The 14,232-nt window shown below is 34.2% G+C and overlaps 1 protein-coding gene across 2 annotated transcripts; it reads left to right on the top strand.

Annotated features, from left to right (window-relative positions):
• The first annotated feature begins 1,206 nt into the window (after positions 1–1,206).
• Positions 1,207–14,179, top strand: KLRF1 (killer cell lectin like receptor F1). 2 transcript variants are annotated; one of them, XM_047739914.1, is made up of 6 exons: positions 1,207–1,365; positions 8,050–8,148; positions 9,479–9,634; positions 12,312–12,451; positions 13,425–13,537; positions 14,043–14,179. In XM_047739914.1, exons 1-6 carry the CDS (start codon positions 1,281–1,283, stop codon positions 14,161–14,163), a joined length of 714 nt encoding a protein of 237 aa, XP_047595870.1. In that variant the 5' UTR covers positions 1,207–1,280; the 3' UTR covers positions 14,164–14,179. The 2 variants fall into 2 exon arrangements, with proteins under 2 accessions (XP_047595870.1, XP_047595871.1); XM_047739915.1 differs by lacking the exon at positions 9,479–9,634.
• Positions 14,180–14,232: the final 53 nt, after the last annotated feature.

The raw sequence follows: 14,232 nt of genomic DNA, 5'->3' as shown, positions 1-14,232 counted from the left end.
TTCTAATACCGGTAAGCTCTGCGACACTCAGACACCCCCGATCCTTCTGCGACCCTGCGGGACCTGAGGCCGCGCTGACCCCGCATGGGCTTCACCCCAGTTAAGCCTCTGGAGTGATGTCCCTCAGCGGAACACACTTTTAAAAGTCCTGATTTTGCTCCGTTGCTCCGCCGCTCGCCGGGAGCCGGCCCCTCCCCCTGCGGTCTATCTTCCCGTCGCTTTGGATTCACTTCTCCGCCAGTCCTACCTTGCAGAAAGTGGTTGATTTTCTGTTTCTGGAATTGCTGTTCTTCTTCTCTTCAATCTCCCATTGGATTTGTAGGTGTTTGCAATCTTTAGATAAGCTATTTAGCTGATCTCCCGCTACCCGAAGTAGTCTCAGCCTGCTACTTCTCCGCCATCTTGACTCCTCCCCAATATTGGGCTTTCTTTTCAAATACCAGAAAAGGTAACTGAAAAATATGGTTTATTTCCCAAGTTCTCCCCACCCCTTAATTTTTTTTTCTATTTAAGTTGTCTTTAGAATGCTAAAAATTGCCAGTGTTTATTTTCTTCAAGTTGTATTATTAAATTATTAGCATGATTTATAAGCAATGTTGTTTTTGGATCAGGAAGTTTAACTGTTAGGTAATTGCAAGCTATTATATTGAATCAAATATCACTATATTAGGAAGTGTAATTGAAAATTCACATATTTTGGCTAAATCAGGAGACACCTACATATCCTATAACTCTAAAATGTGTAAAATTTCCATTTGCCTGAATTTATGTGTTAATCAGGGAGCATTTTTTTAAAGAACCACATACTGGGTTCCTGGGTGGCTCAGTCATTAAGCAACTGCCTTCAGCTCAGGTCATGATCCCAGGGTCCTGGGATCCAGGCCATCAGTTTCCCTACTCAGCGGGAAGCCTGCTTCTCTCTCTCCCACTTTCCCTGCTTGCGTTCCCTCTCTCTGTCTCTGTCAAATAAATAAATAAAATCTTTAAAAAATGAAGAACCACATATGATGTTAAATTCAGTATGTGGTGGACAGTTGAGAAAATCACATGTTATCTAGGTCAAGAGAAATAAACTGAAAAAAAAAAGAAAACACTTCCTTTGTGGTTTTCACCAATAGACGAAAAACTCTGCACCCTTGTTTGTACTCTGAGTGGACAATTTGAGGACTAACAGGATTTAGTCAATTTGAGGATTAACAGCAGATTTTACTTTTTAATTACATATCATACTTAAAAATAAAACGCACACATATATACACATATATTCACCCACATCGAAGATGGAAGACGAAGACAGATATATGACATTGAATTTACAATTGAAAAAGAGGAGTTCCGGCCAAACATCCCAAGTTAAATTTAAAGGTATGGAATTCAGTTTTTTTTTTTTTTAATTGGTGTGGGTTAATATGAGTATGGATTTAATATGGGTTAATATCAATATGAATATGAATGTGGACCATGATTTCCAATATTCTATTTTTTACTGTTCTTGGACTATTTTATTTTTGGTGTTTTTCTCTTTCTGTCTCTGTCTTGTCTTTCTGTCTTTCTGTCTCATTTATCAAGGCGAGGACTAACAATTATTTACTTGTTTTATTTTATTATTTAATTTAAATTTTTAAAGAGTTTATTTACTTATTTGATGCAGAGAGAGCACAAGCAGGGGGAAAGGCAGAGGGAGAGGGAGAAGCAGGGTCTCCCCAAAGCAGGAAGCCCAAAGTGGGGCTCGATTTCAGGACCCTGATCCTGACCTGGGCCGAAGGCAGACGCTTAACCAACTGAGCCACCCAGGTGCTCCAAGTTATTTTCTTTTAAAGTAACACCTTGAAGGGTCCTGGGATCCAGGCCCACATCAGGTTCCCTGCTTAGTGGGAAACCTGCTTCTCCTTCTCCTGGTTCCCCTGCTTGTGTTCCCTCTCTCACTGGTTCTCTCTCTGTCAAATAAGTAAATAAAAATCTTTAAAAAATAAAGTCAAATAAATAAATAAAAATCTTTAAAAAATAAAGTAAATCATATAATAATATAATTTCCTAAGGATTCTCAGGAAAAATACAAATAAGTTAAAATTAATAAAATTAAAATGAATATTTAGTGCCACTCATCAACCTCTTTATCATTCATAAAAATGGCATCTTTAATACCAGTTTTTAATTCAGAGTGTCAAAAACTTTAAAATATGTTTTTCACCAGATGGAAAATTTTGTTTTGGAAAATAGAGATATTAACCTGAAAGACCACAAATGTAATGGCTCTTCTGTGCAAACTTTTTTTTCACACTCAGTTTGTAGATGCCACTCTGAAACCAGAATGTGTTTTGGTTGAGGAAAGGAGCTCAGGAGGCTGCCAATGATAAATGTGCAACTCCTAGCTATTTAAGTGGCATATACTGATACTTATCCTTTACCAATGTATCCTTCGCTAAGACTAAAGTTTCCTAATATTTAGTAAAGCTTGCGGTATGGCATACATTTAAATCTAGTTGACAATTTAAGCCCTGTCATTATACACAGAGATTTTACTTAACTTTGTGATTATATATTTGTATATATTTTCTCATGTCTTGGTCCTAATGGAAATAAGAAATTACATTTTTTTGCTACTATCTAAAGCTTCAGAATCACTATAGAAATAGAATTACTAATAATATAGTTACTTAAAGCAGATTGAAATGTTTTTGCTGGGCTTTTTGTCCTTAGAATATATTCTATTAGGCAAGTACAGTCAAATTATGTTAAATTGCTTGAGGGGCACCTGGGTGGCTCAGTCAGTTAAGGGTCTGCCTTCAGCTCAGTTCACTGTCTCAGGGTCCTGGGAACAAGCCTCCCCATGCCCCACAGTCAGGGCTTCCTTCTCAGTAGGGGGTCTTCTCCATCTCCCTTTGTCTCTCCCCACTTGCTTGTGCATACATGAGCACTCTCTCTCTCAAATAGCTAAATAAACTATTTTAAAAAATTAAAAATAAGAAAAATGAAATTGTTTGAAATACTTCCTCTCTACGGGATAGAGCCCTTTACTTCATATTCCATTTTATTTTGGGGGATCACTTTTTTCATTTTGATGTAATTATAATTATGTATGAATATACATATTATGCAATCATAACAATATACATAATGCCTATTATATAATTAGAATCATTTTATCATTATTTAAAACATTTATATATTTCTAAAGTCTGTATAGCAAGGTACTTCCAGAGATCTTCAGCTCCCAAAGATCCAGCTTCTGTCTTGTTTCCTTCACCCTGCTCTCTCCCTCCATACATTTCAATCCTATATACAGCCTAATATTTCTCTATTAAGTGGGTATACACCATACTTCATTCAACTAGTTCCATTACTGGACACTTAAGATGTTTACATTCTTTTTCTGGTCTACCCCTGTTATAAATAACATTGCAATGCCTAGCACATATGTCTTTCCATATATTGCCGATGTGTAACTCAGATGTTTTCCTAGAAGACAGACTGCTGGATGTCAACATAAATGTTTATATAATTTTGCTAGTTTTCCCCCAAATATCCTCCACAGGATTGTACCATTCTATGCCACAATGATCATTGAATGCAAACATCTTTTTGAAATACTGATTAAATACTGATATATCTCTAGGATATACCCATGAATGCAATTGCTGGATTATATGATATCCCTATTTTTAATTTTTTGAGGGATTGCCATTCTGGTTTCCTAGTGACTGCACCATCTTACATTTTCACCAACAGTGTGCAAGGGTTCAAAGTTCTCCACACCCTCACCAACACCTGTTAACTCTTTTTGGTAGTAGCCATTCTGACAGACGTGAAGTGATATCTCATTATGGTTTTGTCTGCATTTCCCTGATGATTAGTGACATTGAACAACTTTTCATGTACTTGGCCATTTGTAGGCCTTCTTTGGAAAACTGTCTATTCATATCCTCTGCCCATTTTTTAATAATTTTTTTCCTAACTGAGTTGTATAAGTTGTATGCATTCCTTATATATTTTGAATGTTGACCATTTATCAGATAGTTACATAATTTTCCAATGTTTTCTCCCTCTATTTTGCTTTAATTCCTAGTTCCTTAATGTTTAAAGTTAGATGGTTTATTTGAGGGGTGCCTGGGTGGCTCAATGGGTTAAAGCCTCTGCCTTCCGCTCAGGTCACGATCCCAAGATCCTGGATTGAGCCCTGCGTAGGGCTCTCTGCTCAGCAGGGAGCCTGCCCTCCCTCTCCGCCTGCCTCTCTGCCTACTTGTGATCTCTGTCTGTCAAATAAATAAATAAAATCTTAAAAAAAGAAGTTAGATGGTTTATTTGAGATTTTTCTTTTAATATAAAATGTAGTTATTTATCGTTATAAATTTCTCTCTTAGAAGTGCTTTAGGAGCATTGGGTGTGGTGTATAAACAATGAATTTTGGAACACTGAACAAAAATTAAATTAAATTAAATAAAAAAAAAAGATTTGCCAGGGTCCTTGGAAAATCTAAAAAAAAGGGGGGCTTTTGTTGCATCCTTTAAGTTCAATGTATTTTCACGTTTGTTTCAAGATTTTTAAAAATTTTCATTTTGGTTTCTTCTTTGACTTGTTAGTTGTTCAGGAGTGTGTTGCTTTATTTGACATATCTGTAAATTCTCCAGTTATCCTGCTGCCTTGATGTGTAGTTTCATACTATTGTCATTGGAAAAAATCCTTGATATCATTTCAGTCTTCTTAAATTTGCCATGATTTCTTTTGTAGCCTATCATATGATCTATCCTGGAGAATGTTCTGTGTGCATTTGAGAAGAATGTGTTTCCCACTGTTGTTGGATGGAATGTTCTGTGTATGTCTTTTAGGTCCATTTTGTTTAAAGTAATAGCTCACATCCCAGATTTTTGTAGTGATTTTTGGTTTGGATGATCTATCTGTTGTTGAATGTGAGGTATTGAAATCCCCTGTTATTAGGGCATTGTTGTCTATTCCTCCCTTTCACATCTGTTAATATTTGTTTGATGTATTTAGCTACTCTGATGTTGGCTGCATATATATTTATGATTGTTATATTCTCTTGATAAACTGAGCCCTTTATCATTACATAATAACCTTCTTTGTCTCTTGTTACAGTTTTTGACTTAACCTCTACATTGTCTTATATAAGTATAGCTACCTCTGCTCTCTTTAGTTTCTATCTGCATGGGGTATCTTTTTCTATCCCTTCTCTTTTAGTCTATGTGTATCCTTAAAGATGAAGTGAGTCTCTTGTATGCAGCATGTAGTTGTGTCCCGTTTTTTTTTTTTTAATTTATCTAGCCACTCCATATCTTTTGATTAGAATATTGGATCTGTTAAGAATTAGAATAATTCTAATTCTTCATATGAAAAGACAAAACAGCCAAATATCAGGTAATAAGATGGCATTAGTAATTCCCTTATTCTTTTCTCCTTCTCTTGTGGCCTTCCTTTGTGAACTGACTTTTCATAGTGGTATGCTTTGATTCCCCTTCCTTTTTTTTTTTTTTTTTAAGATTTTATTTATTTATATGACAGAGAGAGAGCACAAGTAGGCAGAGAGCCAGGCAGAGAGAGAGAAGGAAGCAGGCTCCCCGCTGAGCAGAGAGCCTGATGTGGGGCTCGATCCCAGGACCCTGAGATCATGACCTGAGCCGAAGGCAGAGGCCCAACCCGCTGAGCCACCCAGGCACCCTGATTCCCTTTTCTTTAAATGTGTGCATCTGCTGTAGGTTTTGCTTTGTGATTACCATGAGGTTTATATAAAACATCTTATAGATATAACAGTTTATTTTACACTTATAACAACTAATTACAATTGCATGCAAAACTCTACCTTTTAAATGCCTATCTTTTATGTTTTTGATATCACAATTTACCTCTTTTTATATTGTGTATTCATTAGCAAATTACTGTAGCTATAGTTATTTTCAAGAATATTTTCTTTTAACCTTTATACTAGAGTTAATTTTTTTCCAAACTTTTGAGGAAAACTTCTGACATTTCTCAATGAACTTAATTAGACAAAAAAACTTTGCATATTGAACAAGTATCCATCGATTCTTGCTTCATTTTCTAGCTTAAAGTTGTTGGATTTTATCAATTGCACTTTTTACATCTATTAGGATGATGATACATTTCTCTCTAGCTCTATTAGTAAGATAAAATGAATTTCTTACTATTGGACAACACTTGTATTCCTAGAATAAACCCATTATGGTCAAGGTATGTTTTGGCTACTAATAATATATTTAAGAATTTTGTATGGACACTTAGGAGTGACTGATCGTAGGGCTTTTTATTTTTAAATTATTTTTATTTTCATTTTCTGATATTAAAAGACTTATAAGTTAAAGTCTGTACAGGAGAATTCTCTACAACTTCTCTAAAGGAGAAAATACAGGGTAATGAAAATGTTATATCCTGCAAAACTGTAAGCCTTATATGCCTCAAATTCATACTGTGAAGCTCAACTCAGGATACTTAGAAGAAATAATTGAGTTTGAATTGAATTTGAAAAGGCTTCCACACCCTTTCTCCTAATGTTTTCTGATAGCCATGTGTTTTATTTTTTTAAATGAATAAATGACATTTTTTACATGTGTTGAATACTTTGGATTTGTTGATTATAAATTTTATTATATTAAAATATTAGAAAAATATCTGGGGAATATAGGGTATTCATTAATTGAATTACAATAAATCTTATTTTGGCATTACCATCTTTGGCATTACCATAAGTAATGATCTTTGGCATTACCATAAGATAAAAACTGTGTACTATTTCTCTGACATACTGTTTTATATGGTTTATTATGCTTTTTCTTGACAGATTTCAGCATCTTTAAATGTGCTTTTTTTTTTTTAATTCCCACAGGTTTAAGGGGTATTTGGAACATGAAGTTCAGTATTTAGTAACTCAATTTATTGACTGAACTCTAAGGATAATAATAGTTACAGGGAGTGGCTCCTTACTGTGATGCTTTTATAAAAATTATCTTGGATGACAAAACTATTATGCAAAATATAGATGTTCATTTATTTAGTATATACTAATTACTCATCCAATTCCATATGCTAATGTCCACCAACCCATGTCCTATTTAATGAGGTTGAGAAAAATAGCAACATATTGAGACTATTTCCTTTCTGTATTATCATATCAATTTGTTCATTAATAGCCATCTACAGAATGCACATCTCATTTCTTTTTTTTTTTTTAAGATTTGATTTATTTATTTGACAGAGAGTGATCACAAGCAGGCAGAGAGGCAGGCAGAGAGAGAGAGAGAGGAGGAAGCAGGCTCCCCGCTGAGCAGAGAGCCCGATGCGGGGATCGATCCCATGACCCTGAGATCGTGACCCAAGCCGAAGGCAGCAGCTTAACCCACTGAGACACTCAGGCGCCCCCACATCTCATTTCTAATGTAGCAGCATAGGCATATGAAAAATAAAACAGTCATCACTCTTAAAGTGTTTAACATTCAACGAGAAGCTGAAACATCATTATTACATTGGTTAGAAAAGATTTTAGGATTTTTTTAGGTTAAAATAGCAGGTATCAGGAGTCATATTTAGTTTTTTTTTTTTTTTTTTTTTTTTTTTTTTTTGTCATATTTAGTTCTGATTTGTATTACATCCTCAGTAAATTAAATAGGTTGAATACTTGGGAATATTATATTAAAGCAAATTATTAATTAGAAAGTATATATTTGTGTGACTATATATGTGTGTGTCTGTAAGTGCCCATGAACTTGTGTGTGTGCATATACATGCACACTTGGGGAATTATTAGGTGTATATGTTAAATTTCTTTATCCCACTAGTCAATTATGTCAAATATTAGCAATTTCTTAAGATGCAAAATAACATGCATCATAGCTCTCCCCATGCAGTGTTACCATTACTAAATAAAATAGGATTGCATTTTTCTATTTAAGTTTTAAGTTTTTGATTGCCTAACATCCTTTAAAATTCAAAACCAATATTATATGCAATCATATTATTACAGTTGCTTTCACTACTTGGAAATGTACTTTTCTGAGCTAATTTATGTGATTAATCTCTCAGATGGTTCTGTGATGTCACACTGGTATAAAATCTTATTGGGGATATCAGGAACAGTAAACGGTATACTGGTTTTGACTTTGATCTCCCTGTCTTTATTGGGTAAGTTAAAAGATCTTAAATAAAAATATGGAAAATGTTTACTCTTTTCTTATGACTTTTCATACTCATTCATTCATTTGTTCATTTTTTGTTAACAAACTCTTAAAAAGAAGCTACTATGTATAAAGCTGTATATTATACTCCATAGCAATGTTTTTTTTGTTGTTTTTGTTTTTTTTTTTTAAAGATTTTATTTATTTATTTGACAGAGAGAGATCACAAGTAGACGGAGAGGCAGGCAGAGAGAGAGAGAGAGGGAAGCAGGCTTCCTGCTGAGCAGAGAGCCCGATGTGGGACTCGATCCCAGGACCCTGAGATCATGACCTGAGCCGAAGGCAGCGGCTTAACCCACTGAGCCACCCAGGCGCCCCATAGCAATGTTTTTAATATGTAATCAAATCAGGTATCTTGTTCTCAAATGGCATACAATCTAAAAGGAAGAAAATGTGTGTGTGTGTGTGTGTGTGTGTGTGTGTGTGAGAGAGAGAGAGAGAGAGAAAGAGATGTATATTAGGAAACCACATTTTTTGATTTCTTAGAAACCTTTGAATAGATAGAATTCCATGATTTTTCTTAGAAATTTTTATATGTTGTAGGTAAAATTGTATTTAATTTATACTATGTACTACTATATCCCAAGGTTTACTGCAAACTTCCAGAATTAAAAAAAAAAACCTCTCAAAACAACAAAAAAGGGGCGCCTGGGTGGCTCAGTGGGTTAAAGCCTCTGCCTTCGGCTCAGGTCATGGTCCCAGGGTCCTGGGATCGAGCCCCATATCGGGCTCTCTGCTCAGCAGGGAGCCTGCTTCCTCCTCTCTCTCTTGTCTGCCACTCTGCCTACTTGTGATCTCTGTCTGTCAAAAAAATAAAATCTTAAAAAAAAAAACAACAACAAAAAAACAAAAAATGAATAAACATGGTGAGAAATCTCTAATGAAATAAAGAGATTTTTAAATAAGTAATTATGGTAGAATGGGCTAGGGACAGTGTCATAGGTTTCAGAAAAACATGACATCAAGAAAGCATGGAAAGAGCATGTATACTCTTTAGAGAGGGAATTTTGCTTTATTTACTACTGTATCACCAGTTCTTAGCACGATGCCTGGCACAGAATAGTTCCTCAACAAATATGTATTCTGTAAGTGAATTAATTATGTAATATTTGAAATTATTTTTCATTAAATAAACATGAAAACAAGAAAGAAACTTTCTAGTTATCTCTTCAGTTGTTTCTTGTTCTAATCATCAGAATCATTCCAAAGAATTTCTGTCTGTAGCACTGCACAGGGAAAAGATATTTACCCAGTGTTAAAATAATTCTGTTTTTAAGTTTCTCAGGGAATATTGCTAAAATGCCAAGAAGCAAAGAATTCAAATATCACCCAACATGATGATATTGGAAACCTGATAATGAACAGTGGCACAAGAGGAAATATGAGTAATAAGGACACAAGTTACTGTGGTTCAAAAGCTACAGGCCATACAGGTATCTCTCAAGATTTTGGCCTGTATTTGTTTTAATTGTTTTGGCTTTCTAAGTTTAAAAAATCTTATTTAACAGTTATGCAGATTTACATTAACAAAGATTTGGTATCAATCTACTTTTCATTCAAAATTTCATATATTTCATTCAAAATTTCATATATCTATATCTATATATGCATATGTATATATGTATAATTTATTACCTTTTTTTGGTGGGAGGATAGTATCAGTGAAAAAATAACAAAGAGGCTCTTCTTTGCAGGAGTTTAAAATCAAATTGAAACACATAAACATGGCAAGTTAATTGTGATTGTCTCTTATTTATTCTGTTTTGAAATACAAAATGAATAAAAGTAATTATACATAATGAATGATTCATTATGATTTTGTGCTTAGAACTTGAATTATACAAAATTTTGGAAAAACCATGCCTTCTACTTCCAATTTTGTTTTAGTTTAACTTTAAAGTGCTTAACTTTTGGGGCCTTCAACATCTATTTTATAGTAATGTGCAAAATGTGTAGATTAATTTGTTTTATAATTATTTACCAAAGGATTTTTCCTGGAGGGGCCTGGGTAGCTCAGTCAGTTAGGCATTGGACTCTTGCTTTCTGGTCAGGTCATGATCTTGGGATCCTGGGATGGAGCCCCAAGTAGGGCTTCACACTCAGTGGGGAGTCTGCTGGAGTTTCTCTCTCTCCCTCTCTCTTTGCTCCTCCCTCCATTCTAAATAAATAAATAAATAAAATCTTTTAAAAAAAGGATTTTCTTTAATCCACTAGTTTATGTTGTTCTCTTGATAACATATGGAAATGTCATATATATTATTGTTTACTTACTGATACTATTTTGTTTTGGATTATCTATCTGTTTTACATGTACAAGTCCCAAACTAATTGAAATACTGTAATTTTAACACGTATTTTTGACCATGACTATTTAATTTATCATTATGTTGGGTATTATAATGGAACATTTTCAGAGATAAGGAAACTTTGATAGGTAAATGTGGAATCATATAGATAACATTAAATTTTTCTTAAAATTAGTCTAAATACTGTATATCGAGCTGTAAGGTATTAATTTCCATTAGCTTTTCCTTTTTTTTAAAATGAGGAAATATCCACAAACATGAAGTTAGCCATTTAAAATAAAACAATTCAGGGAGCCTGGGTGGCTCAGTTGGTTAAAGCCTCTGCCTTTGGCTCAGGTCATGATCCCAGGATCCTGGGATTAAACCCCGCATTGGGCTCTCTGTTCAGCAGGAAGCCTGCTTCCCCCTCTCTCTGCCTGCCTCTCTGCCTACTTGTGATCTCTGTCTGTCAAATAAATAAGTAAAATCTTTACAAAAATAGAATAAAACAATTCAATAGCATTAGGACATTTGAACGTGCAACAACTATATCTAGTTCCAAAACATTTTCATCACCCAAAAATAAATTCTATTCCCAGTAAACAATTGCCCCTTTCCTCTCCCCCAGCCTTTAACAACCACTAATCTGCTTTCTGTCTCTGGATTTACCTATTTTAGACTTTCATATAACGGAATCATAGAATATTTCACTTTTTGTGTTTTGCTTCTTTCACTTAGCATTATGTTTTCAAGATTCACCCATGTTGTATCATATATCAGCATTTTATTCCCTTTTATGACTGGAGAACTTTCCTCTGAATATATATCATGATTTGCTTAAGATGGCAATACTGACAAAGAGATCTGCAGATTCAAAGAAATTCTTATCAAAATTCCAATGGCCTTTTTTCATGAAAATGGACAAGGTGATCCTAAAATTCATGTGAAACTGAAAGAAATTCTGGATAGCAAAAACAATCTTGAAAAAGAAGAATTAACTTGGAAGGTTCATATTTTCCAATGTTAAAACTTAATAGGATGGGGAGAATGAATAGTGGCTGCAATTTATAGGATTTTATTTTGGGGTGATGAAAATAGTTTGAAATTAGATAGTAGTTATGCTTACACATTGTAGCTGTACTAAAATCCATGGCATTTCCAATTTAAGGTAATTAAAATGGTGAATTTATGTCATATGAATTTAACTTCAACAAAGAAAGGAGAATTTAATGGCTGGAAGTTTGAATAGTTACACTGACCTGAACTCATATTTATTCATTCAATTCACTTTCTCTCATTATTATGCCAAAGTCTCAGATATTTTCAATTGAAGACCTAGGTTTAATTTAATTTAAGAAAATCAAAGAACTTGAACTTATAATTATATAGAGGCCAAAAAACTATTATGCTCAACATTATTTAACATCAAAAGGGAATTATTAAGTAAGATTTATGCGTAAAAAATGAGAGAAATCTTAAAGCTTTCTATAATTAAATTCTAAGTGAATGGTATAAATAATATTTAATCTCACAAGTAGCATTAATGCAATTTACAGCTTAAATGTCTGATGTTTTTTAGTAATTACATTAGATCTGGGAATGAAAAAGAAATCCCTTTTTGTCTAAGTTTTTCTTCATCTTACTAAATTAATTTTTTAATTCCTAAGAATTATCATTTGTAATTTGGACATGTTGTAAATCTGAACACTTTGTTGTGAGTGATTTTATCATACAGCTCCACTCTTATTTATACAACACAGAAGTAATCAATTTTCAGAGATACGTATATAACTTAATTTTCTTTATTCCCTCCATTTCCCTGTAGGGTTGTGCCCATCGGAATGGCTCAAATATCAAAAAAAGTGTTATTGGTTTTCTAATGAAATGAAAAGTTGGAGTGACAGTTATGGGTATTGTTTGGGAAGGAAATCTCATCTACCAATCATTCAGGACCAACTTGAAATGGTAAGTGGTTTAGTGTCAGAGTTATGGCATTAGTCTCTGTACAGATAAAAGTGGTTTTCCTCAAGACAATTATCAGATGATTTCACTCATATGTGGAATTTAAGAAACAAAACAGAGGATCGTAGGGGAAAAGAGGGGAAAAAAAAAGATGAAATCGGAGAAGGAGACACACCATAAGAGACTCTTGACTATAGGAAACAAACTGAGGGTTGCTGGAGGGGAGGTGGAAGGGAGGATGTGGTAACTGGGTGATGGGTATTAAGGAGGGCACATGATGTAATGAGCACTGGGTGTTATATGCAACTGCTGAATCACTAAACTCTACCTGTGAAACTAATAATACACTATATGTTAATTCCTTGAATTAAAAAAGAAAACTATGCTAAATGAATGAAAAAAAAAAAAAGGTTTTCCTCAAGGGGTACCTTAGTGGCTCAATCAGTTAAGCATCTGACTCTTGATTTCAGCTCAGGTCATAATCTCAGGGTCCTGACATCAAGGCCCCCATCAGCTCCCCACTCAGCACAGAGGGTGCATGGGATTCCCTCTTTCTTTTCCCCTCTGCCCATCCCCTCACTCACACACACACACTCTCTCTCTCAGTCCCTCTAAAATAAATCAATAAAGTCTTTTTAAAAAATGGCTTTTCTCAAATTTCTTCTCATTCCTTCCGTTAAAGTATCATTTATCTTGATTACTGAGTTTTTGCATCCTCATAAATTTTGTGCTCAATGCCAGTGCCTCACTTGGCTCATGCTAATCCTGGGCTGAATATTTATATTCGATTTACAAGTGATATATATGTATGTGTATGTATGTATGTAACATATAGTATGTAAATAAGTTATGAATTGACTAGTATAAGAATATTCATGTAGGATGCTAACTGTCCAATAAAATTCTAAATCTTACTTAGTATGTCTACATCATTAAAATATTCTGTTCATTGAGTTACTCTTTACTCACTTCATAGGCTTTTATACAGAAAAACCTAAAACAAACAAATTACGTGTGGATTGGGCTTAACTTCACATCCCTGAAGAGGACATGGACCTGGGTGGATGGTTCTCCATTAGATTCAAAGACGTGAGTCTTTCCAAAAACACTGTCTGACTTTCTATCTATTGTAGAATTTATCTTCATAAAGTACCTCTAAGTTCACCAAAATCTAATCTGAAATAATTCTTGATACTAACGAATTTGAAAGGATGAAAATCAATTTAATGTTCACTGGAGTAATGATGGATATTTGGGTTTGTTTTCAAAACAAAAAAGATTTGAAAACAGTAATTATTTTGCATTTATTATTTAAAGACTACACCATATAGAACAATGGAAAAAAGACTAGAACAGGGATATGGACACAGATTTACTCTTAGCTCTGTCATTTCTAACAGATTCTTTGCGAACTCTGTGCCAATCACAGAGTAAGTCTAAGTCACAGAGATATTGTAACTTCTAGTAAATCAAGGGATTTGAAAATGCCCTGAAATCCAAACGGCCTTTTAACTAAAGGAGGGTATTGGCTGCAAACACAAACGGATGTCTTCAGCAACAAGGATTAACCATGTACTTATCCCTTCTTCTACAGATTTTCCATAAAAGGGCCAACTGAAGAAAATAGCTGTGCTGCCGTCAAGGAAAACAAAATTTATTCTGAAACCTGCAGCAGTGTTTTCAGATGGATTTGTCAATCAATCAATAATCAATGATCAAAGTTTTTTGCCAATTAAGGTTTAATATTAATATTAAGGAGTCAGAATTTAAAAGCACAATTAAAA

Source organism: Lutra lutra, chromosome 8, assembly GCF_902655055.1.
Source record: "Lutra lutra chromosome 8, mLutLut1.2, whole genome shotgun sequence".
NCBI classification, from domain to species: domain Eukaryota; kingdom Metazoa; phylum Chordata; class Mammalia; order Carnivora; family Mustelidae; genus Lutra; species Lutra lutra.
The sequence above is the reverse complement of the archived record's forward strand: the minus strand, read 5'-3'. Positions and strand labels throughout refer to the sequence as shown.

Bases quoted from the DNA above. Each gene is read 5' to 3' on its own strand.
- KLRF1 (XM_047739914.1), top strand. From the start codon at position 1,281: ATGGAAGACGAAGACAGATATATGACATTGAATTTACAATTGAAAAAG. The intron at 8,149-9,478 runs GTAAGTTAAAAG...TCTGTTTTTAAG, and splicing joins GATCTCCCTGTCTTTATTGG to TTTCTCAGGGAATATTGCTA. The intron at 12,452-13,424 runs GTAAGTGGTTTA...CTCACTTCATAG, and splicing joins TTCAGGACCAACTTGAAATG to GCTTTTATACAGAAAAACCT.